At 28.4% G+C, this 26448-nt stretch overlaps 1 protein-coding gene across 2 annotated transcripts; it reads right to left on the bottom strand.

Annotated features, from left to right (window-relative positions):
* Positions 1-2484: 2484 nt before the first annotated feature.
* Positions 2485-22138, bottom strand: LOC107437348 (TBC1 domain family member 30-like). 2 transcript variants are annotated; one of them, XM_043052226.2, is made up of 10 exons: positions 21901-22138; positions 18939-19060; positions 17656-17781; positions 16564-16749; positions 14959-15127; positions 12679-12850; positions 10632-10737; positions 8937-9141; positions 6701-6883; positions 2485-3541 (listed from the first exon to the last, which is right to left on the bottom strand). In XM_043052226.2, the coding sequence occupies exons 1-10, from the start codon at positions 22001-22003 to the stop codon at positions 3045-3047; spliced, it is 1869 nt and encodes a 622-aa protein (XP_042908160.1). In that variant the 5' UTR covers positions 22004-22138; the 3' UTR covers positions 2485-3044. The 2 variants fall into 2 exon arrangements, with proteins under 2 accessions (XP_042908160.1, XP_042908161.1); XM_043052227.2 differs by lacking the exon at positions 21901-22138 and adding an exon at positions 19164-19273 and having other exon boundaries at positions 2815-3541.
* Between the last annotated feature and the right edge of the window lie 4310 nt (positions 22139-26448).

Raw genomic sequence — 26448 nt, 5'->3', positions numbered from 1 at the left:
CCTGTCATACTACAGTAGTAGATTAAAAGGCTATGACATCAAAATGAGCATTTCACACACTTAGAAATTCACATTGTATTTGAATAACTTTTTAGATTTGACATATAAATGAAACGTAATTAACTAGTTCGGAAATATGTTCAGCAAAAATTTTTATCTTACATTTAAATTTATAAAGCACCTAAACTTACCTATTTTATTACATTTTCTGAGCAAAAAATTAATTAATATTATAAAATCAAACAAACCGATGTAACATAAATGTCAAATATTACATGTATTCAACAATTTCAATTGTACTGTAGAACTTGTATCTAGTATTTAGAAAAGTAGTAATTTAAATATGAAAGTATATGCAAGAAGTTTATCAGATGAGTTATCAGTAACAAAAATTAAAATTTTTAATCATATTGAGCTCTTTTGAATTTGTAAACTAACATCATAATTGTTAAAAATAAGCTAAAATTTTTATAGCGCAAGGAAGGAAGTTTTCAATAAAACTTGCTGAACACTAAAATCATAAAAAACAATTACTGAACAATAAAATTTGAAAAGTAAGTAAAAAACAAATAGTGCAAGCAGAACATTTAGATGATAAAACTATCAAACGTTTAATATTGTGTTTTAATAGGTGATTGATAGTAAAAATTTGAATCCAAGCAATACATTTCATAAAGAAAAGAATCATTTTTTCAAGTTCAATAAAAATTATTTTAAAAAATTGACTAGATTTCATTTTGAAAACTTAAAAAATATCTATTTGAATAAAAAATAGATTTGGAATGTGTAACCTAGAAAATACATTCAGTTATATGTATACTTATAACTGGTAATAAACTAATAAACAGTTTCTAATATATATATAACAGATTTATATACAAAACAAGAATATGAAAAATTTAGAAAAGGATTTTGATTATTATACATTAGAAATGCAAATTCTACGAACCTAAAAATACTGATTTAAAATTCTAAAACAAGATAAAAAAGTTTACTTAATGCCATTTAAAATTATATCTTCATAACATGTCTAAATAAAACAATAAAACTTTGCAACCAAAACGCAAAATGAAAATTTTTTAGAAGCTTGTGTGTGTACATATATATATATTGAAAATAAAATAAAACATATAACTAACAAAAAAAAAAATAAACGGGATAAAATTATTTTAAAAATGTTTGGAATAAAGCTATATAAAATTTTTTAAATGAATCTCTAAATCATTGTATCATTATGACAACTTAATTTTTCGCTCCAAACAAGGAAGTAAATAGCAACATATTTGAATTTCTAAATGTAAGTTCAAATACTAAATTTTAAGTATTTTAATATTCCAATTTTTTAAGTATTAAAGACTTTTTTTCATGCTATTCACTTTTGAGAATAAGAAATATTTTTTTCCCAATAATAAACAAATTATTAGAAAATTTTTTGGAGTCACATTTTTTTTAGACTAAGTTGTTGAATAAAAAAAGCATGTTTTTTCTGTCAAAAGTTTTTATGAGGTCTGAAAAAAATGCTTGGTTATAAATTAAAAAAAAAAATTTTTTTTTTTCTTTTCTCAAATCTGGAATTTACAAAATTCTTTCTTCAAATACTTAATTTAAAAAAAGAATTTGATATAAAAAACATAGAAAATTTTAATTTTTGTAATTTTTTTAAAGAGTTCAAATGTTTCATTTTGTTGAAGTGTCCAACAATGCTATGAAATCAATAAATATTTATTTAGCTCTTTTAATTAAATCTTATTTCATTACTTTTGAATACTAAAAATACTTCACTAAAAAATGCATACAAACAATGAACAGAGTAAAATGTTAAGAGGATAAATGTTAGAGGATATTGCAGGAGAAACTTCTCATGGGAAATTCTGATTCACCTCCATTGTTAATTTAAAATCTAAAGTTTAGAGAAAATTGAGTTCAGACAAACCCAAAATAAACCTATAAATTTTAAATCCTGAAAATTAAAAAAATAAATAAATCATTATGCAAACAAATTATGGCCCTAATTGGGGCCCTGGGCAAACACTTCTTTGGGGGCCCCCTCAGTTTCAGTAATAACATAAAACTGACGGATTTTACACTGTACAGATATTTTGTTTAAAAACAATTTCATTAATGAATGAAACCTAAAATAAACTTTTAATTCGACTTGGGGGCCCGGGGCAACTGCCCCAGTCTCTGAATGGAGGTGTATCAGAATTTGTCATGAAACGTTTCTGTTGCGGAATAGTGTCATCTTAAGTTAAAACACCTCAGTGAGTTAGTTAGTAGTGGGCAACTAATAAGTTTCTCTGTATCTGGAAAGCAATTTGAAATTAATTCGTGATGTTGATTAAGTTTGATTATTTTTCATAGATCAAACTCTTGTTTTAGTTGGAAACGGATTCACAGTGGAAAGAGGTTTTCCTGAAACTGTAGCACTAATATGGTTTAAAAAACTTTTTTTTTCTCTTTAATAATAAATAAATTTTTTCAATTAATTTAATTTTAATTTATTTATTAATTTTGTAATTAATTTTAACTTGTTATGTTTTGAACACTTAAAACATTTAACTTACAATCACCCAAAAATGCTTACGGACAATGTACAATGTAACCAGTTAAGTTGAACAACTCAGTAAGTTAATTACTTGTGGTCAACTTGCATGGATTCCACTATATCTGGAAAGCAATTTGACATATGAACTACAAAAATGCTCAAAAGCAATGTAACCTGTTAAGTTGAACACCATAATAAGTTGATTACTTGTGGTCAACTTACATGGGTTACAATGTATCTGGATAGCAATTTGACACGAAAAACTACAAAAATGCTCAAAAACAATGTAACCTGTTAAGTTGAACACCATAATAAGTTGATTACTTGTGGTCAACTTACACTGGTTCCACTGTATCTGGATAGCAATTTGACACATGAACTACAAAAAGGCTCAAAAACAATGTAACCTGTGTTAAGTTGAACACCATAATAAGTTGATTACTTGTGGTCAACTTTCACTGTATCTGGATAGCAATTTGAAACTGATTTCCGATGTCTACTATGTTCTCTTATTTTTCATAGAACCAACTCTTCTTTTAGTTGGAAAAGGGTTCACGGTGGAAGGTTTTTCTGAAACTGCGCCACTCACATGGGATGGGCAGGTAAAAGATGAGCTACAATTGCACACCGTAATATCTGAGGAAGCAACTACGTTTAGGGGACTGGGATGATTTTTAATTTTGCAAGTAACTACTTTGCTATCACAGCACTTAGCTAATGAGTTAACAGCTGGGAATTTATAAATCGGCTCAGAAATTGCTCCGACCGGTAAAACTGCCTGGCTCGGAAAAGATTTAGACTCCTCGCAAGTGTCCTCCTCGCTCTCGAAACTCTTCGTCTTTCTTGAGGCATCCAACTTTTGGTGGCTGCTTCGTTCAGGAAAAATGAATTGAGGCTGGTGGGACTTCTTCCGAACGAGCGGCTGTTTGCCCATTAAGAGATGATTAACAGCCAAAGAGTTACGCCTTGGGATTTGAAAGTGGTTTTGAAAGGCACCTTAAATTTAAAAAAAAGAAGAAAAAAATTGTCAGGCTTTATGAAACAAATGCAGGGGTAGCAGCAAATTTTTTTTAAATTTTAGGGTAATTTTAGGAACTTTTTTCAAAAAAGTTTAGGTAAATTTTAGTGGTAATATATGATTTTGCTAGGATAAAAACAGATCACACGGTAGTTTATTAAATAACAGAAGAATATTACAATTCATCCACACATATCATAAATAATTGCAAGCCATAAAATAAAGCTCTGAAATTTATTAAGTCAAGAATGAAATCTCTAAAGTGTAAAAATGAAATTTCAACTTTACATATTACCTATCAGAAATTAAGTGCATAATTCAGGAACAGGCAAAAGTGAGAATAAATCAAGAGAAAAAATAAATTAACACCAACTTGGATTTTTATTTAATTTTTACCTTCTTAATCAAAACTTTATTATTACCCTTTACCTTACTTTATTAAGAAAAACTATTGTGTGATATTATTAGATTTCAAATCAGCAATTTATATTAGAAATTAGAGAAAACAAATTAATCATGATCATTTTTCTAATATATTCTTGATATGATTTGTGAGATTCTTTTACTGCCCTCAATAGTGTTGTGGTGATCTTCAACACTCCTCCATAATTTCGAATGGTATCTTTGATTAGTCTAAGAGACATAATAGTATTCTCATGGTGACTCACATTAAGTATTGTTTTATTCATCGAAAAACCTCTCTCAGGATCAGAATTCCCATGTGGCAAAATTAAAACAGTTTTAATTAATGTAGTTAAATTGTAATATTTTAAATTATTGCTTTTTTATTTATATTTAGCCTATAACTAATTTTTTAGGAACACCAACAAAATTTTATCATGGTGACTCACATTAAGTATTGCTTTATTTATCGAAAAACCTCTCCCAAGATCAGAATTCCCATGTGGCAAAATTAAAACAGTTTTAATTAAGGTAGTTAAATTCTTATATTTTAGATTATTGCTTTTTTATTTATATTTAGCCTATAACTAATTTTTTAGGAACACCAACAAAATTTTATCAGATTTTTAGGAATTTTAGGGTTTGCACATAGTTTTAGGAATTTTAGGGGGAATGCGACCCCTGCAAATGGCAATGGTTATTAGCAAAACAAGGATGTTGATGATAAATGCATTTGTTTGCATTCAAGGTTTTTCTCCCTCCATACACACATGTTTTTAGAAATTTTTTTTTTGCTATTTTAATTTTTTTTAAATGAATTTTAAATGATATTTTTCAGTTTATGAGCGTTCTGTTGTGAATCAATTTTTGTTCTTTATAAATTGGTGCAAATCTTGCATTGAATGTAATTATTTTAAATATTTTCCAATAGCAAGTGCTTAGGTTGAATTTTTCAAGGTATAAAAATATGCTTTTGAACAATAAGAACAATAACAATTCTCACTATTTTAAGAGTATATAAAATACATTTGATAATATAATGCAATGTCAATGTTCTTAAAGATTGTAACTAAAATTAAATTTTTGAAAATTTATTTTTGTCAGATAATTAACATTTTTTTTTTATAAATTACATATTTATATTAATTATTATCTAAATTTTGCCTTAAATTTAAAAATACAAGTTATGATTTATAATTTAAAAGAATAATATAACACACGTTTTTTTAAAATTAAGGTCATTATTTTACATTCTAAGGTAACATTTGACAATTTTTAGAGACTTTATTTGCATTTTTTAAGAATTTTTAGATCATCAACGGCCTAGCTCTGGTTGTTAGGGTAAGATAAAATGAAAGTTTTTCAAGTGGAATTTTATTAGTTACTAAAAGTTTTTGGTGATAGTTAAATGAGCAAAAATTTAACAAATACCAGTTAGTGTCTTGAGGGAGAACTGCTGTCGAAAAGTTTTAATCAATTTTATTAATCTGAAATTTAACTATTAAGAGATATTTATGTATTATTTATTAAGAACACATTATTATTTATTAAGAACACATTATCAAACCTAGGTCACTCAAATTTCAAAACAATTTAAGGTCAACTTCGGGCAAAGGAAGAAATTTGACTGCAGCAGTCACATTAATGTAAAAAATTTTTGCAATATGTTTAAGAACTCCCCTTTAAAATGGACTCCTAAGATGATCCCCTTTAAAATGCACAATGGATGCAACTCCCCTTTAAAATGGGGATCAAATTTTTTTGCAGAAACTAATCAGTATCTTCTCAGTTTATAAAGATCTATTACTAATAGATTCAGGCAATAAAATTGGTTAAAAGCAGAGAAATTCAGAGAAAAACAAAATGAAACTTTGAAACTGCTGTACCTCCATTTAAATATTAACCAATAGTAAATTTTTATAAACTATTACTAAAAACAAATGTTTGGTAGCTTATTAAAGTCAATGCCCCCACCTAATATTTATTTTTCAATTATACCATATAAACATTTCTTAAAATTTCTTAATTTATATTATAAGGTTCATACTCTAGTGAACAGAGAAAAAAAATGTTCTTTTGGGTCTTCTTTTTTGCCATAACATTTTAACATTAGCACATAGTAATTCTTCTACAGAAATGTAAAAACAATTCCTGATAAAATTTAATGAAAAAATAAAAGAAAATTTAACAATTAATAAAAAATTGTGCATAAAATAACTATTTAATTTTCACCTAAATAATGTTTATATTAAATATAATAAAATTGTAACAATATTTACATTTTATAATTTTAACATAATGTTGATTAACATTTTATTATTGATATGGATACAATTGTAACTTGGGAAAGAATATTTAAAACTTAACAATACGAAAAGCAAGCTAGGCGCAAGTCAGAAAGTCTGTAAGAAAAAAGTTAGAATTAAATATGGGACATTGAGAGAACTAAAAAGTCTGCAATAAGAAAACGTGTAACATTTTAAGAATGTAAAAATCTGTAAGAAAAACTAAGAATAAAACATTATAAAAATTTGAAAATCAAATAAATAAAAAAAAGCTAAGGAGATAATATTTTAATGACTGAAAGCTTAATTAGAAAAAAATTAAGAATAAACACTTTTAGTTATCACATTGCTGCTACTTCAATAAACAGTTTGAGATGTAATAAATCTTAAAATACTACATCAAAAACATTATAAAGTTTCATTAAGCAATTGAGAGATGAATATTATAACCTGAGAGTATAACATGAGCTTGTTTCTGTCTTTCTCTCAACTTCATGTATTGCTTTTTTAAGGAAGAAATATCCAGTGTCATACGTTCTGTGTTGAAATTGTTAAAAGACAGGGGGAAATTGTTTTCTGAAGCGCCATAAGCTCCTGGTCCGACATTACCGATTGCTGCAGAACTTAGAAGACCTGCAAAAGAAAACAAAATTAAGTATACATAAGACATGCATTTCACTGGGTCCGCAAAAGCCATTATTAAAAAAGCAATTCTTATTACTAATAACGGCATTCTACTATCAATGAGAAGTCACATTTTCAAATTTTAATTTCGAAGGAACAAATTATACTTGCATCAAACCTAACCTTTTTGAGGCCATGCCATCTTGTGGATTTTAGGTCAAATTTTTAATTTGCGCTTTCTTGAAAAAAAAAAATTTTTGTACTTAACAAACATTTCATAATGTAGTATTATTAGTCAGCACAAAACCTTTCAAAAATGGTAGAAGGTAATGGAGTTGTTTAAATAGCTTAGAAGAAATAGTGCTTGATAATTTTTAGAACTTCTTTGAATATTTTCTCAAAACTCTAATTCAATAAAATAACGTGATTTGCAATTTTAATTAAATGGTTAAAAACTATACGTTTCTCAGGTTCTAGACATTTTAAAATGTAAGTATATTACAATTTAAACTGAAGAAAACTGATTTAGATGATGCTAAAAAATTCTCCTAACGTTAATTGCGCAAAAATAAAAATACTCACCAAAAATCCTCAACAGGCGACCTTATACTATTTAATTACTAATCAAAAACTATTGATTACAGAATTGCATTGGCATTATTTTGTCAAAAAAAAATTAATAGAGAATCTTAAATATTGCATATCAAATTGTGGTTAGTAATGGCTTTGTATTTTACACAAATTTTGTATTTTACAGGAAAGGAAGAGCCTCTTAAATGCAACAGATAATATGAACTATTCATAGTATGAACTATTCATAGTATGAACTATTCATAGTATGAACTATTCATAATATGAACTATTCATAATGTGAACTATTCATAATGTGAACTATTCATAATGTGAACTATTTCATAATACCATTATGAAATAGTTCACAATAATATTGTTCAACTACAAATTTGATAAGCAATCTGCAAGTACTGAATTCAATAATAAAAACAAAAGCTTTATAAAATAGATTGATTTTCTTCATTACATAACAAAATCAACTTTTTATTTATAAAGCCTCTCTTATTTAATAATATGTGACTGACTTCAGTTTTCATGTTATTTGCATATTAATTAATTTTAAATTTGTGATATTTTAAGAAATGATACCTATTGTGTACCAATTTCATCAGTAATGAAAATACACAATTCATAAAATTACATAAAAATTGGAAGCCTTTTTACCCAACTAACCTAAAAGGAATATAGAATAGAATAAAATAAATGATACATTTCCTTTAATTTCAAATTAGAATATCAGTTTTTGCAGGAAAACATACTCCCTAACATTTGATGTTTTTGGAAAATATTTTTTCCAGTGATAGTAAATTAAAGCACAATTCAAAAATATTGCATTTTTTTAAAAAAAAAATTTAATTTGAAAACATGAAGATTTGTCTAACTGACATTTTATAGATATCTGTTTAAATTTTCAATGTGTAACACTGCACAAAAGTTTTCAGTTTTTTTAAAAATATTATTATTGCCATCCTCTTTAGAACAATATTTTTAATCTTTGGAAATTCCATATTAGTTGAAGTGTATGCAAGGGTGAGTCCAACTCAAAAATCATGAAAATTTCTTGAGTAAAATCATGCATGACGCATTTCAAAAAATTTATGTCTTATAAATTTAAATCATTGATATTTTCAAAACATGAAATTCCAAATAAATTACATGCAGCATAATTTAAATGAATAATTATGTATAAGTTTACTTTTATCTCTAATCACATTTATTATTCTACCAGAAAAAATATTTACGAATGAAAGCGATGCCAAGTATAAATTCTAGTTCTAATATTTTTAAATAAAATATACAAGAATTTTTATACATAAATGGGAACCATGATTTCTTTGAATTTCTGGACCTTGGATTTCCGGAAACTTCCAGATCGTGGTTAGCAAAAAATCCGGAAAACCGGATTTTTTCCGGAGCACAATCATCTCTGGTGTATGAGAAAATATGGTAATAAATAGTATGGTATGGTAATGAAGTATTTAATGCATACCCTTTTTCTTGTACCACTGAAGCTCGTTAGAGAAATACCATTTTGTGGTATTCAAATCCTCATCATCTTCATCACCTTCTCCAGAAAATATTTGCAGTTCAGCATCAGATGAGAGTGAAGATGTGAACGGTTGAATGTTATAAGTATAACTGTCTCTGAGGTCCTGCAGTTGAGGGAAAGGGAACGGGGCAAGAGTGCACATAGTCTAGAAGAAAAAAAAATATTTTCAATTCAGTATCAGATGAGACTGAAGAAGTGAATGATTGTATATTATAACAATCCCTGAGAGCTTGGAGTTGAGGGAAAGGAAATGGGGAGAAGGTCACATAGTCTAGAAAAGATATTTCAAGAATAGAAATATCTTCAGTTTAGCATCAGATGAGAGTAAAGATGTGAATAATTGTACATAGTAAGTATAATTAACCCTAAGGTCTTGCAACTGTCATAAGAATACGAGCATATAGTGATTTTTCCAGGTTTGATGAGGTGACAATGGTTTAAATCAAATGGTAGGATAGCATGGTTTTCATTATTTGATTTTTTAATACAGGTTTAGAAGCTGTGTGGCAATTATTTAAATCAAACCATAAAATTAAAGAATTAAATCAGGATTTTAATTACTTGATATTTTTACAGGGTTAAAAAAATTAAGTGTAAAGAGTTAAAAGAAAGGGGTTAATCATTTAAATCAAATAATAAAATTAGAGATTTATAAATCTCAGACATTTTTCCTTTTTTTTTCCTACATGTTACAGGGGATCAATGATTTAAATCAAATCATAAAAGTAAGACAAAAACATGATTAAGATAAGTAATGAAAAATTGCTCGTATTAAAAAATTTAATGCAAAAATTATTACATATATTGATTACTAACATAAGGACACAGTAATGCTGAAGTTATTGAATAAAATATTGTAGGGTTAATTGATAAAAATATGTAGATTTTTCCTAAATCATGTACAAATTTGGTATAGGTTTTTTTTTTTTACATATATAAATCAAAGCTTTGATAAAATATACTTCTTCTTCTCATTGGCACGACAGCCCAGGATAGGCTCTGGCCTCCTCAACAAGCCTATGCCAATATATTCTTTCCTTAGTCAAGGTTCTCCAGTTTATTATCTTTAAAACTTGTAGGTCCTTTTCAAGGCAGTCTAAAATTCTTAGGTTTGGTCGTCCTCTTTATAAACTATACTCATAATGCTTAATATCATTTAAATATACGTTGTAGGATAAGAATTTACAAAATTATAACTAAAGTAACTTAGTTACAATACTTTAATTACAATATTATAAATAAAGTATAACATTGTAACTAAAGTATTAAGTAAAATATTTCAAACTAAAATGGTTAAAATAATTATTACAAATTAATCACAGAAAATAAATCTTAGTTGTTCCTATTAAAGATCAATACTTTCCTGAATTTGTCAAGATTAAGACCTGATTTGTCAGTTATATATCGAAAAAGAATAAATTAATTTAAACCAGGACACATAAAAAATTATTTTAAATTACTCTTGGCAGAAAAAGTCTTTCTTCATTATAGATAAATGACATGCTTCATAAGTTTTAAATTTGAATTTAAATAAATATAAAACTAAATCTATATAATTAAATATTATTTTTACCACATCTATAAACATATAGTCATACCTATACCTATTTACCATATCTTTATCAAAAAACTTACCTTAACAAACATATCTGCATCCATGAGACCAAACTCTAAAATCTCACGCGTGAGAACACCCATTATGCAATAAAATTCATCTGCACTCTCAACAGCCATGATTCTACTGCAAGATTCAATAAAAATAAAAAATTAATATAAAATAAAACAAGAAAAAGAAGTTTATTTGATGGAAAACATTAATAATTAAAGGAAAGATTTCAGTTGTGCAAGTATCAGTACAATAAAGAAAAAAAAAATTTAATATTATATTCAAGTTAAAACTTCTTAAATTTTATAAGTTGATTGTATTTTAGACAGAAAAGGATTAAGAGTAAAAGGATTAAAATCTTTAATATTAAATAAGATCAAGAAAAAACTAAAAAATTAAAAGCAGCTGTATTAGGGCTGTGCTCCCGAAAAAGAGAAAAAATAGCTGTTGGCTGTAAAAACATTTTGTTTCTAGAAAAGTAATCTGAAAACATTATTTTTAATTTTAAACTCAGAAAAATTGGAAAAAGAGAAAAATTAAAAATATAAATTTCATATCTAAATTTTAAAAGAAATTTATCCATAAAACTATTTAATTTAAACCACGTTTGTCTTTTACTTAAAAAAAAATAATTAATGTAATTAGTTTAAAGTTCTTTAATATTTTTTTAAAGTTTTTTTCTGTATCTGTTGTTTAGGATTTTCAGAATCTGTATTGATTCTGTTTTATTAAAAATAATTTTATTTTTAAAAATGAGTCATATTTGTGACATTTTAAAATATTATTTTTATCAAAAGAAATATTGAAGTATGCAAGTTTTTTTTAGATTAATGAGTTATTTTTCAAACTTTATAATACAAAACAATTTATACAAAGAAACAAAATGTAGTTTTATTTACTGTATTCTATATGAAATATTCATTATTAATATTGCTCCTGAATATTGTTCAATGTTTTTATTAAATTTACAATATTGAATTTTAATTAAATATTTCTTTAAATTAAAATAACTTGTAATTTGTAATAAAAATACATCCTTTAATCAGTAATATGAAACATTTTATAAGTTTTTAGTGATGAGTTTTGCTGATACAAAAAATAATTTAAGAATAAAAAGTGCACCGCAACTGCTTTTATTATAGTTTAATAAATAAAATTTTATTCATCTAATGTTTATTTATATAAAAAATTCTAAATCCATCAAGTATTATTCTACACTTATACCAATCAGGAGTAAAAGATATTTAATGCAAATAAAATTTATAACAATTCATTATTATTTATTTCTATGCTTTCACTTTTTTGCATGTTTTCACTTTTTTATGTGCAAATCAGGCTGATGTTTATAGCATTTAATTTACGAAAAAGACTTTTTTTCTTCAATTGAAAACAATATAATAAATGATGCGCATTTAATTAACAAAATAAATTTTTACGACATAAAAAATTTCTATATTTCGATCTTTGGATTGGCAAGAAAAGATTTACTCGCTTGAAGATTAAAAATAGTTAAATTAGACATTAATTTGCAGGTTGTGATGAGAATTTCAACAAGTAATCTTACTCCTGATTTCAATAACAACAAATAGAAAAATGTGTAATAGAATACACTTGTCTTATTAAACTTATTCCAAAATTAAATGCGTTTGAAGCTATTAGAGATATAGAAATAGCACAAAAATTTTTATAAATGTATCATTGAATTTAGTTGATTTTTATGATACAATTTATACCATTTCTGAAATGCAAGGTTAACTACTCATCTTTTTAAAATGTGTGCTCCCATCACCCACCACTGGGCTAAAGAAGTAAGAAATCAATACTTTTACTCTGAATATTTAATACATACTATTTAAACAAATATGATAACTTATAGACTAAAATAAGGTGATAACTTATAGAATAGTAGGTTAACTTATAGAATAATATGATAACTTATAGAAAAACAGATAATTCGCAGTATGATTTATTTAAATAATCAGAAATAAAACTAATATTCAAAGTGGCGATTTCTGTTATCGCCTAAACAGAGGTTTAACGGTTATGAATAAAAAATTTTAAAAAATTGAACCTTACTCAGCTAATCCATCCCAAATGGCTAGAGCAGCTCTCAATAGTACTTCATTGCCTTCCAGGAAAATCAAATCCCAGACCCGCAGTACAGTATCTTTTGGAAGGCAGGTTGTAAATAAGGTCAGAAACCATTGCATTGTAAAGACATTGGTAAGTGGAGGCTCATAAATATGTCCTAAAATATATCAGACATTTTACATTTATTGAAATAAATTTTGCAAACATTTTAGAATTAAAACAAGAAACATTTTAAAAATAAATACAAATAATCGATTTTTTTTACCTAAAGTGTTAGGTAATAAAAGAAAGAATTTTTAAAATTACTGAATAATTATGGAGCTTTAAATGTTTTTAAAGTTGATTATATTACTTTTGGAAACTAATTGTATAGATATTTAAATGTATATGATTATGAAATTAAAAATTAGTTAACTTGTAACAGCATGGAATTATTTTGCTGTTTTTATGTCCTCTGTAAACCAATTTAGTTGAAAATTGCATAAAAAAATGATATAAGAAATATAGTTAATAATGTAGGACAAAAAATAATTTATCGATCACCTAGCATTAAAATAACTTCTTAATATATAAAACGGCAGACTCCTTAGTTCACAAATTAATTTTCCTTATTTGAAGGGAATTCAAGAAGTTAAATGTGTAGCCCAAAAGCAAAATTTACAAAGTCAAGTCAATCTGTAACACTTTTTGTTCAAGGTTATACAGACTAAGGCTGTAGATTTCGCCGTTTTTAGCAAGTTTTCATATCATTATTTAATATATGAAAGTCCGTTGAGTCAAATACAAATTTGTCTGTGACTTCAATGCAATCAGACAGAGATTATTCTTGCAAAAGTTTAGCATACTGAATCATATATTTGCCACAATTTGAAAATATTAAATTAACATAATAAAGTTATACACACGAACTTTACGCTATTAAGTTTATTTGAATTTTATAAAATCATAATTTAGCTTTATCTAAAGGGAGAAAAACAGATGCATATACTACAGCCAATAAAGAAATAAAAAAGAAAGGGAAAGGTTTAATTTGCAGATGATATTATTAAAAAAAAAACTTTTATTTTAAAAGAAAGAAATTAACAGAATTGTAATTTATGTTGCTCTGATTTATGTTTATCTAAAGTTTCATCATATGAAATTCCTCTTGTCATTTGTCTGCGAAGTAATCATTTAAAAAAAAAAATAGGGGAAAAAAAGATTTATTTTAACAAGTGAATATAGAAAAAACTTTCTTTTAATTTCATCGTTAATTGTTTTTGTTACAATATCACATATCAATAGTCAACTTTTCAAACCCCCAAAATGTTGCAAAACTTATGGGTCAACATATAAAAAATCTGGACATTCATAGATCATGAAATTTTGATGTAGTAAAAACAAAGAGCTAGATATGAATTACTTTGTATGAATTGACGCCTTCCAAAAACCATTTTTAATATGTTATTTAAAATTAATTTTGTATTTTCTTTCCTTGTATTTTTAGATATAAAGTTTTTTAAATAAAAAAACTAAACTACGTTCATAAAAAAAATTAAGAATAAGAAAAGTTAAGATAACTAAGTGAGGAAAATTTTACAAAATATAAGGAATCAAAACTTTTAAAACATACCATAAAACTACTAATTTAAAGATTGCAGAATATCATCCAAATCAGATTCAATAATCTTAAACAGTGTTGTCATATGGATCTAGCTTTGCAATGGATTCGACTTCATACTCATCTTAATTATTACTAAATAAATGAATTTTTTTATGTTTCTTAACTTCAGAAAATTTCCTGTTTGGCTTCTTTAGTAATCGACAAATATAACGACTAATATAAGAAATTCACTAACTCTTAATAAAAAATAGGGGCCGACTTATACACTGGGATGCAAATAGTATTAAATCCCCTTTTTTGAAACTTTTCAATGACTCATTGTCAATGACTATCAAATGACTCACTGTTAATGGAAGTATCCTTGTTTTAAGTTCAAAATCATTTAACGGTTGTTTTTGAAGTGATTTTTTTAGTAATGAAATAAAAACAAATTAAATTAAACTTTGGACACCTTATTAGAATGAATTTGCTGAACTTGGAAATCAGATTGAACTTTCTATTAAAAATATCTTGGCACCTATTAAATAGCAAACAGGATTCTATGATTGGGTCATTACGCTGAGAAGTTGTTCTGAAGAGTATGGCACTGTATTTATTCAGATGTTCTGAACGAATTTAGTAAATCATAATTAAAACCAATTGTAATTGTATTTTAAACAAACCTGTGCATGAATCCTGGGTATTTGACTGCAGTCTATCTAAATGAGCAGATAAGCTAGACAGGCGTAGGCGGAGAAGGTCTCTAAAGACAGCCATGTCAACAGATAAACCACGCAAATGATTAGCAAAATAACTTTCTGGCAATACTTCTTCAATCAGAAATATCATAACCTGAAATATATTTAATAAACATAAATAACACACTCAAAATTTACATTTATTTTTAGTGCAGAGTAAATTTTATAACAAAGAGTCGAAGAATTTCTTTCCAAGAACTCTCTACAAGGTAGTGAACAACGCTTTCGAAGAACTCAAACATGTTGTGACAAAAACGGAGAACTTATTAATGATATTACTGAAATACTAAGTAGATGGAGACAACACTTCAAAACGGCTCTTGAAAAAAAAAGATAATTAAGAGGTAACAGAGGAAGATATAAATAGGACCCCACAATTAGGGACTTGAACCACCTTCCCTTGATGAAGTTGAAAGAGCAATAAATAAACAAAATAACAACAGTTCCGCAGGACCAGATGGCGTCAATGCCAAGCTCCTGAACACAAAGAAGCCGAAACTCATCAAAGAAAACACGCCATTATAGCCCAAGTATGGACAGTGGAAAAAATGCCCACTGAATGGGAAGATGGTTCCATCTGTCCAATATTCATGAAAGGAGACAAACTGGACTGTAAGAACTATAGAGGAATCACTCATACAAGATACTGACAAACATCCTGGCAGAATTATTTGTTACTTATACTAGCAGAGTAATTGGGAAATACCAGTGTGGATTTTAAAAAGGCAGATTGGCGACAGATCATTACACTAGACAAATACTTGAGAAGACCAGAAAATATAACATAAATACCTTTCATCTCTTCTTAGACTTTAGAACAGCTTACGAAAGCATCAATAGTGAAGCAGAGGGGCGCCCCAAAGAAGTTTTTGCCCTGGGCCCCAATTAGGCTAAGTCAGGACCTGCTTATTATTAGTTAATAACATGGTTAAAAAAAATTAGGCATGTAGGAATTATAGGTGTAGAAATAAAAAATTAAGTTGCCCTAATTTATAAGGTAAGAATTTTACTAACTTGATTTAAAACATAAAAATATATAGTTTCTTTCATGAAAGAGTTTTTAAAAAGGATTGCTTCTAAGTTCTCCCTAGGAATAAAAAAAGTCAAGGCGCCTCCTCTCAGAAAACACTCTTAGTTTTGAAAGGGCACTCACTTAACACTGTAAAAATTTATCAAAATGTGTAATATTATGTAATAACTGAATTTTATCCTCAACAGTTTTTAAATTACCCTCTAATACTATTTAATGTGTATGCTTAAAAGTAATTATAAACAATAAATTCAGTACCGAATAATAGAGATCTACTTAGATTAGGTAGTCAATTTACCCGGATGGTCACTTGACAGGTTTTACTAAAACAAGGTTTGACTCTACATACATAAAATTTAACTTTGCACTTAAAATTTAAAACGAAAAAAAAAATCAGCATTGAATTTCCTTTTTAAAAACATGGATATCACATATTATTAAAACTAAAAGAGAAAGTTACAGAACTTATTTTATTAATGCAGAACAAAAAGAGAACTAACTAAAAGAGCATCCTCTTCTTTCCATTCAACAACTTCTAGAATAATAGCTGCTAGCATATTAAAACCTTGACAATAACCTACGCTAGGATTCCATTTTGCATACGCTAGAAGAACACGTTTTAAGTGAGTTTGGTTTTGTTGAGCTACTTCACCACTAAAAGGACTGCAACCAGTTCGATGAAGATCCTGAAACGAAATATAATGAAAAATGCTTTTAAAAAGTTTTTATAGAAACAATTTCACTTACACACATCAAATATGCCAAAAATAAAATTGGAAAGGGGATGCAAAAACATTTTACAATGCAATTTCAGAACTTGTTAATCTCTGTCACAAAAATTATATATATAACGTTGTTGCCGAGTGGAAGGATAAAAACAGATCTTAGGTAGGGAAAGAGGGTATAAAATTTATTTACTAATTACTATAGAGTGAGAGCAGCTGTAAAAGTCTACACGAACTCGCTGTGCTCTTTAATATAAATTAGGGAAAATCTTGCAAAGAAAATCTGTAAAATGTCTCGTTTTAGGGAAAAAGGGGAAATCTTAGTTATAGTAATTGGTTTATCAAATAGGTCGTGCGATTCCCACAAAGAGCAAAATGTTACTTTTAATTATTGGATACTTGAGCCAAAAATAAATTAAAGGACAGGATGTAAATTTAAAAGAGTGAGAAAGCGCTTCGTTTTGAATAATAAATTAAGAAAAGGATTTACAGAAAAGGAATAACATAGAAAGATTAATTTAAGGTTTCTGCGTTACACACACACTCATATATATATAATGCATCCTTAGATTCATGTAGGTAAAATTAAATGTAGCTTTTTTTTACTGTGTTAAAAACAGAAGGTGAAATTGACAGCTATAAACTTAAACTGAAAAAAAAGGTACTTTCTAGGGGGAAAAAAATAAGGCAAATATTTTCATTTTATTCATTTAAATCCACACACTAGAGCTACAAAATTGACTATCGATAATGTGTACCCTCAGCCCCTTCACAGGCTAATAAATATATGTAAGGACCGTGGGAACCCTGTGAAATGACCTTCTTAACAGATAATCTGAAAAAGAATGAAATGATTCGTTAGAGTACCTTAATTATTTGAGTTCCAAGTTCACTTTCATCTGGATCACATTTCTCACCTAAGCAAACAGAAAATGCTTTCTCTAAAAGAGCAGATTTACCTTCTAAATGTCTTTTAGCAAGACTCAACCACAACTGCAAAGAAAGAAGGATAGTTTCATTCTATAGTTATATACAATAACAAAGATTAACTCACACCATTTATGAATGCCATAAGTGCAGATTTTTAAATGCATATAACATAGTTGAAAGAAGAAAAAAAATCTTATAACTCTAATAATTTTTGTTAAATTAACTCATTGTGTAATTTACATATACTTCAATTTTCATAATATTTAAAATTTATTATAAGTTAAAAACATTGCTGTTACATTCATAACATATTGTGTTACATCCAGGAAACTTTGCTTTCAGTTTAAAAAAAAATTAAATTCATATAAATTATTAAAAACAGTATTTTAACAAAAATTATCATAGCTGCTTGAGTTTTTTTAAAACTGAGTTAAATGTCTACAAATATGTTATTCGTAAATGGTAGAATTGCTCAAAAGTTTTTTTTTTCTAATTGACAAATTGAAATAAATAATTCAAAGTTGAGTACAGAAAATCTTCTAGTGGAAAATGAAACCTAGTGGAACAGAAAAAATCCACCTTAATACAAAAAAATAAATAAATAAAATTCATAATACAAAAGTAATTAATTTTTATAATCAATAATGCAGGGGTGTACAACTTAATGGTCAATGTGCGGTCTTTGAACGGTCAATGTGTCGTCCTTGAATTACAGCTAAAACTTAAGAAAAACTTATAACTTACAAAGTGTAAAAAATTCTAATTCCAAAGTGTAGTGGTACTAAGTCAAAAATTTTAAATCTTTTCCCATTTCAACATTTACTAAAAAAAAATCTTAACCATAAGACCTGTCCAACAATTGTAACTTAAATATTTATTTAACAATCAAAGATGTAGGCAATTTACATATAGTAAAAAATAAAATTTATCCCAGAAAAAGATAAAAACCTTCTATGATAAAGCTTTGGATCCTAAAAGTATTATGAAAAAGTTTGCACTGAAAATAAAAAGTTTCATGACATTAATACTATGATGTCACACAAAAAAATATATTTTAATTACATAATTTAGAAGTTTTTTCTTTTTCGTAAAATAATATGTAGTATTAAGAAGAATACGTGTTACAGATAAAATGAGCAGTGCCTGTATTTATTTTTCACTGCTGATGTCATAATAGATTCATTTAACACAAATTTTAAAATAAATAACAGATCTATAACCTGTCTTCTGAAATCAGGTGGAATGCCATCTGGTAAGCGAGCAACCATTTTCATAGCATCTTTCCATAATACGAAGCTGGAATTATCAAGGGAAGCCTTTAATTTTAAATCTTGACTAGAGCCTGTTTTAAAGAAGAAGAAAAAATGTCTTATATTACATGGTAAAAAAAAGCATAAAAATGACACATATTTTTAAATATAAATATTATAAAACAAAACTTATACAATGGGTATGCCAACAAAGAAATTTCACTATTATTCTTCTCGGGTGGTTTTAAAATAATCACTAGCTATTATTGATGCCAATCAAACAAACATTAATTAATAGTAGAAATAGATCTTACTGGTATATGATACTTATAAAGATACTGTGGCAATGTTTGTTTTTTTAATGCTGCCATCCAAATAGAATAGTACAGAAATTTTTTAAAATAATCTACATAGTGAGGTACACAGTGATCTGAGTATATTAGGGTCATGGCTAATTCAGAATTCTAAAAGCAAAATCACATAGTTTCTTTTTTTTAGTTAGTTGTTTTTTTTAACTTATTCAATATTTAATATAGTTAAAGCAGCTGGCAATTCTGCCATTTACAATTGCTTTATTGGCTAACTTTAAATGCACCTAATTCAGATATATATATATCAAGCATTTCTAATAATATTTGTTAAAATAACATTTGGCATCATTTACACTTTCTACAATTTTTAGAAACTTTCATACGTTTAAAAATAGAAAACTGAGTATTATGGACATAATATAGTATGTTCGGATCATAATAGCCAAATTTTAATTTTTAAAAATTATGAAAAATTTGAGTAAGTATAAAAGGCACCAAGAGTTATTTCAACAAAAATTATCAAAACTGCTAATTTTCTGTATTTTGAGATTGATGCATTTCAAAATATGCTTTTCTTTTCTAAATTACACAATACATAAAGACATTGTACAAACAATTCATGAAATTTGTTTTTCCTTTGTATGAATTGCTACTTTTTGCAACTGGAATATCTAATATAATTACTAAAATTTGTTCCTCATATATACTTCTGCAAATATTGTAAAGCAAGAAACACTTGACATCATTAAAAGTCAGACATCATTGATTATAAATATAACCACAATGCCGTTACTATAACCAGGGGTCTGTTTAGAAGAAATTTGGGTCCGTTAACGGACCCTTCACAAAATATCTTTTCATAAAAACGGACCCTTCACAAAATATTTTAACTTAAAATCGGACCCTTCACAAATTTGATTATCTTCATTATTGTTTTGTTAATCGAATAAACTTTTCCAAGGAAAGGGGTGGGGAGAAAGACAGATGTAAACGAACTAAATTTTGTCTTCAGCAGATGCTTCTTCCTTTATTCGTTCAAAATGAATATTCCACGTTCAGCAGTATTGGCTAAGTACCAAATATTTGTAAGTTGCATCGCTAATTTAGTAGCTGCAATTGCTGTTTATTTTTTAAAATTTGATTTTTTTAATTATAGTTTTACAGTGTTGAGCATAATCTTGTATGTCTTTACAATTTAAAAACTCNACGTTGAAGATATGAAAGGGTTTTCCTCTCCAAAAAATCACAATGCCTAGGATTTCAAGGTCCGAAGTGAAAGAATGTGACTTAACGTTTATTTTATATTCACAAATTACGAGTAATTTTTTCACAATTTTACAAAAACGGACCTCTTACAAAATGTCTGGACAGACCCCTGATAACAGAATTATGAAAAACAAAAAAAAGCAAACCATTAAAAAAAAAAAAACAGAACAAACCATCCATGCCGAAAAAATGGCGTAAGATGTTTGAGAATTGATGTATAAGATAAGATGATGTGTTTACATTATAGTAATGAGAGGTATACATTTTTTAAATGATTGAAATCCTATATTAAAATAAGAAAAATAAAATCAGAAAAAGAAGAAGTTTCAATTTTGCTTGTAATTAAAAACTTTGGGTGGATCCTAGAATAGCCCACTCCTGGCGATTTTTTTAAATCTTGCCAAACTAGGTTTCCGGAAGATATTTCGGGGAGATTATTTTGAACATCCGATCACACACCCAAAATTCTTAAACCTGATTGGTTATTTCACATGTGTACCTATGCAAAAGTTAGATTTTGTTAGAAAAGAGGTAAAAGGGTTTATTTTTTTGTTATTATCTTATTTTTTACCAGTTATCTAATTTATTACTGTCATTATTTCATTTTGGAATTTTTTCCCCATGTGGTACCGGTTGAAAATGGCAAGCAAATGGATGAATGAATTTTTAACTTTATTGAATGCAAAAGGTAAGAAAGTGATGATTGAATTTCGCAAAACTCAAAATTTAATTTCAAAAACAAAGGAATGCACTAAATGAAGAGAACAATTGAGTTTGATTGAGCGAAAGGATAGGGAGGATGGTTTTGAATGGAGATGTCGAAAGCGTGGATTGAATGTGTTTGCGCATGATGCTTGTCGGAGTGTTAGGAAAGCCTAGTATTTTATCAAAACTTTTCTTAAATTCAATCTATTGCAATGAGACTTTTCAAATTTCATACACAATCGAAATTCGACAACTTTTAAAAATAGTTATTTATGTAAGTAATTGAGAGAAGACATAATAAGAAAACGGTTATTAACTTAAAAGGTTTCTCCAAAAACAAGATGAATAAATAGTAATACACTTTTCAGAATTGAGTTATAACTATGACTCTCACCATATTACTATAATTATACTGCGATATTATAATATTAAACATTTAAGCAACTTAAGATAATTACTAGAGGCAATTTATAAGCGAAAGGGAAGTAAAAGAAAATTTCTTAATCCAATTTAGAACATATTTTCTGATAAACCGGTTAGTAGACTGACTTAAATATAAATACTGAATTCGAATTTAGATCTTTTAATTCTAATTTAAGTGAATTAACAGCAAACTTTTAAGCAAAATTATATAAAAAACTAAACTGGACCTTTATAACTTATTTTGCAATCGCTATCGTTACTGGAAGCGAAATCAGGATTTTTTGGATTAATCGAAAGGTTTTTTAAGGCAGACGTTAATAAGTTAGTCATAATTTATACAGATGAATAGTATTCAACAACTATAGTTAAGCTGTAATAATAAATAAGTCCGTAAAAGAAATTCGCAATGCAAGCAGACATTAAGCATTTAGTGAAGGTTTGTTTTCGTTTGAACAAGTGTTGGCGGAAGTAGTGAGAGTACAGGTGTTATTAGAAGAAAAACTGCATACAGCTTTCATATACATAAGTATTAGAAAGTTAAAGATAACTCAACTTCTCTAAAGCAACAAGTAAGCTATACGCTGGAAATTAAACCACCTAGTACCAATGATGTTCACTGTTCAAAAATTGAAAACTTTAAACTGTTGAAATTAATAATGTAAGGCCAATGAGTGCAAGGCATTTTACATTTGAAAAGTTTTTTCAAAATATAGTAAATAAAAAGGTTCATTTTTAAAATGATATTGCTGTTGTAGTTCATTTACGTCGCATTAGAGCTGCATAATGGGCTATTGGCGACGGTTTGGGAGATATCCCTGAGGATGATCTGAAGTAGTGACGTAGATTTTCGCCTAAGATTAGAAGGAAGTGAAGGTCCTATCTTCCCGGTGGCAACGAAATTCCAAGAACTTACCCTCTTTCAGGTTTACCTTAGTCGAGTGGTTTATCTCATTATTGGCGAATCTTTAGTGAGCGCAAAAATCTGAAATTTCATGCCCTGTCNGCCAGTGATGCTTGACTTTGGTGATCTGCTGGGAACCGTTTCTTAACGATCAGTCTACTACGAGAATATTTTTAAAATGAAGAAAAATGCTTAGAAACAAACCTATAATGGCGATCGTAACGCTCGAATGCGCCATCTGGGGAGAAGATCGGTTCCATGCCTTGGGCTCTCCCCCCTTCTCACTCCTCCTCTTTTCAGTTGTATAGGAATGTACCACGATATTTTTCCTTTTCTTAATATTTTTTGCATTTAATTGTTAAAAATATTTTTTTAAATTTCCGTGACACTTTCTTTTAAAGCTATGCTTATTGTAGTTTACAGTTTATCTATTCAAAAATCAAGACAGAAACTAACGTACCTCCGTCTTCTATGACTCTCTACACGCTAATGGCACATTTCTTTCGAGTGAGTATTATAAATGTAATAACATAATGGGTATATTTTTCATTAAATGAAAAAAAAAAGAACTTACTTAGGAATGGAAAAAATAATAATTTTAAGTAAAGGATGATTTTATTTACGTTACAACATTGTAAAACAAATAAAAGGAAATGGTTTTCATTAAATATATTTTTTAAATACTGACCATGTTCGGGATTCAAACCCCAGACCCATGGGACTAGACTAGCAATTTGTTATCTCCTCGAACCCTACCGGTTCGACTTATAATTTCTATTATTAATTTTCCATGATTTCTTTAATGCAACCATATTGGGCCACAACCACTAATTTGTAACTGAGCCACATTGTAGGTCCCCTCATTTGATCGCGATAATTTCCTTTGGTATGGTACTATACTATGTTACAATATAATATCTGACCGAGTTTGAAAATTATAGGTTAATATTAAGGGGGATATGGGGCCTCATAATGTATAGTATATGAGCAACAGTTTCCTAATTTTAATGCTTTTATTACCTAAGCACTTAAAAAAATTATATTAAGTAAATGAATATTCAATTTATTTTACAATAACGTAAAAAAATTAATAAAAAATTACTACAATTTAATATAATTTTAAAAATTGGCCACTACCGGGTTTCGTGTCTGTGACCTCCGGGACTAGTAATTTGTTGCTTCTTACCACTAAGCTCTTCCGGTTAAGCTGATTAATTATAACAAGCTTAAGTAATTTCTGCGGTTTGTCAATATAACCATATTTGGTCACATTTTGAGACGCCTGATTTCTCTTTATTTCCTTTGTATGGCAGTATAGTATGTTACAATTTAACCGAGTTTGAGAATTATAGATAAATAGTAACTCCTATCTACTCCAACTCTAGGGGGCCGTTCAAAAAGTACGTATACAAAAATGTAGAAATTTTAACCCCCTCCCCCTTCGTACATTACCGTACATAAGGTCTTACTCCACCCACTTAGAGTACGTACATTTTATTAGTCTACTCCCCTTTTTCTTAAAAATTAAAATAATTACGTTTTAAATAAAATTAAATATTTATTTAAAATAATTTATTCATTTAAATTAAAGTAAAACAATAACACCCAACTTTATCTTTGAATTAATAAATAAAACAATCTTATCTGATTAACATAATAATTTCCTACAGTCAATCTACAGTATTTTCCCAAGGATTTTCCAAATGCTTCTCGAGAGACATCAATTCAGCTTTACTCTTGTCTGCGACAGATGAAAAATTTAGATTATCTTCATCAACGAGATCATTTTCGATCCACTCTGCATCATCTTCGTTTTCCTGGTTTCGGAGGAAAACCAAAAGTTCTTTCTGTCAACGAGCTGCTACACGAACTGGTCTTACTTTGTTGATTTGCAAAGAAGATTTGCATATTTTCTTGTGATCCTTCAAACAAGTTAAAGATGCAAAATATGTACCACAAGTAGGACAAATTTTGCGTTTAATATCACCTTCTACCGATGGGCATGCTGCATCGTATGGTATTTCTGTGATGGAGTTCAAACCTATTTTTTGATTAACAGCAGCTTTTACAATTGGCTCCAACGTTTGAGATAAAAATGATGATGGGAAAGTTCCTCGTGGTTGATTAATATCAAGTCCATCATCAGTTTGTGCTATGGGCACAGGCGCTGATAAAAATCTGTTAGGCACAAGCTTAAGAATTGAACTCCGAAATTTAGAACAACAGGATTCATCGTTACACTTAACGATTTGCAGTAGATATTGGCTGTTTCTCACGTGCTTAGCTTGCCAAGTCAGATCTTTTTCTCGAATTTGTGAAGAACACAGTTCTGAGTTTTCCGGGTGAATGTATTCACTCATAACTGGAAACTTGTCAATTTCTACATCGGACCATATTTCCGCTAATACCTTTCCTGCTTCTGCAAAATTTTTCTCCTCGAGAACTTTATCAATCGTTTCACCTCCATTGTTTAGATGACTACCAAAATGATCGTGAGGAAGAATCACGCCACTCTACTCATGCGTCTTTCGACTCGATTGTACGCGCTTCTTCCACGAGCAATACTAGCTATAAATAATGCGTCGAGGTTCTTCGTTATGAAATGATGGATAGCAGTTTGGATGACTTTAATGTACCGTGGGTTTTCATCGGAACCTCCGTCTACAGTGAAGATCCCCACAGGTTTGACTGAATCATCATTTCGTTTTAAAGATCCAGTAAAAGCAGGCAGTTCGAAAATATGCTCAATATCTGCTGCATGCGAATAGGCAGTCGATGATGAATTCTTAGCAGATCTCATAGTTATATAAGTCGGTCCCGAGTATGAGAGTATTTTGCGAGACAACTTTTTTTGAGAACTGATTTACTCATTCTAACAAGTGGTCGCCGTGTGAAAAAAGTACAAGAACAAACATATGTATAATACATGTGTAGAAAAAAGTCAAATTTAAATTTGGTGTATGCTTATAATGTACGTACTTCGTATAATACCTCCCCCCCTTCCCGTCGTACAAAACCGTACAAAATAGCAAATCCCCTCCCCCCCTCTTCGGGATGTACGTACTTTTTGAACGGCCCCATATGACAGAAAGGGACCAACTCGAAAGGTATAACTCACCGTCAACATCGGGCAAACCACTATAGGTTTCTTTTTATTATTAATTTTAGGAAGTTAAAATACTGTTTAGAGCAGAGGTCGCCAAAGTGGTCTATATAGACCCCCAGGGGTCTATTTAACGAAAGCGGGGGTCGATCTGTACCAGGGGGTCGAATGGGGGTCGATCCGAATCGGTAGGTACGATTGGGGGTCGAAGAAAAAGTCGTTCTTAATACGCAAATCACACATAGTACCTAATTGAGTATGTAAAAGTTGTGAATTTTTTTATAATTGACTTAATATCAGTTTCTTTATAGAACATAAATTAATAAACGTATATTTATTCGGGTGAAACAAGTATTTGCATACCAGCGTGCAGTGGCACGAGCTCATTGCTACGTAAGGATTATCAGTATTTTTCAAATCTGCGACAATTAGAAATAAAAGAAGAAGACTTGAAAATATATACAGATCATCTTCAAAAAATTGAGAGACGATTTTAAACTGCGCTTTGTTGATTTGGAAAACATTGACATCCCTGTTTGGATTATTGTGCCATTTTCTGCTCAAATTGCAAACGTGGACATTAACCTGCAAGATGAGCTTGCTGAATTATTATCGGATCTTGAAGCAAAGACGCTTTTTAAAAATTTAACAATAAGCAAATTTTGGACATAAATAAATAGAATGCAAAAGTATGTAAAACTTTACGAAATAGCTCAACCATTTATGCTAGCATTTCCAAGTTCCTATGTGGTTGAAGCCGGTTTCAGTCAC

Source organism: Parasteatoda tepidariorum, chromosome 4 (assembly GCF_043381705.1).
Source record: "Parasteatoda tepidariorum isolate YZ-2023 chromosome 4, CAS_Ptep_4.0, whole genome shotgun sequence".
Taxonomy (NCBI): domain Eukaryota; kingdom Metazoa; phylum Arthropoda; class Arachnida; order Araneae; family Theridiidae; genus Parasteatoda; species Parasteatoda tepidariorum.
This window is presented reverse-complemented; position numbering and strand designations above follow the sequence as displayed.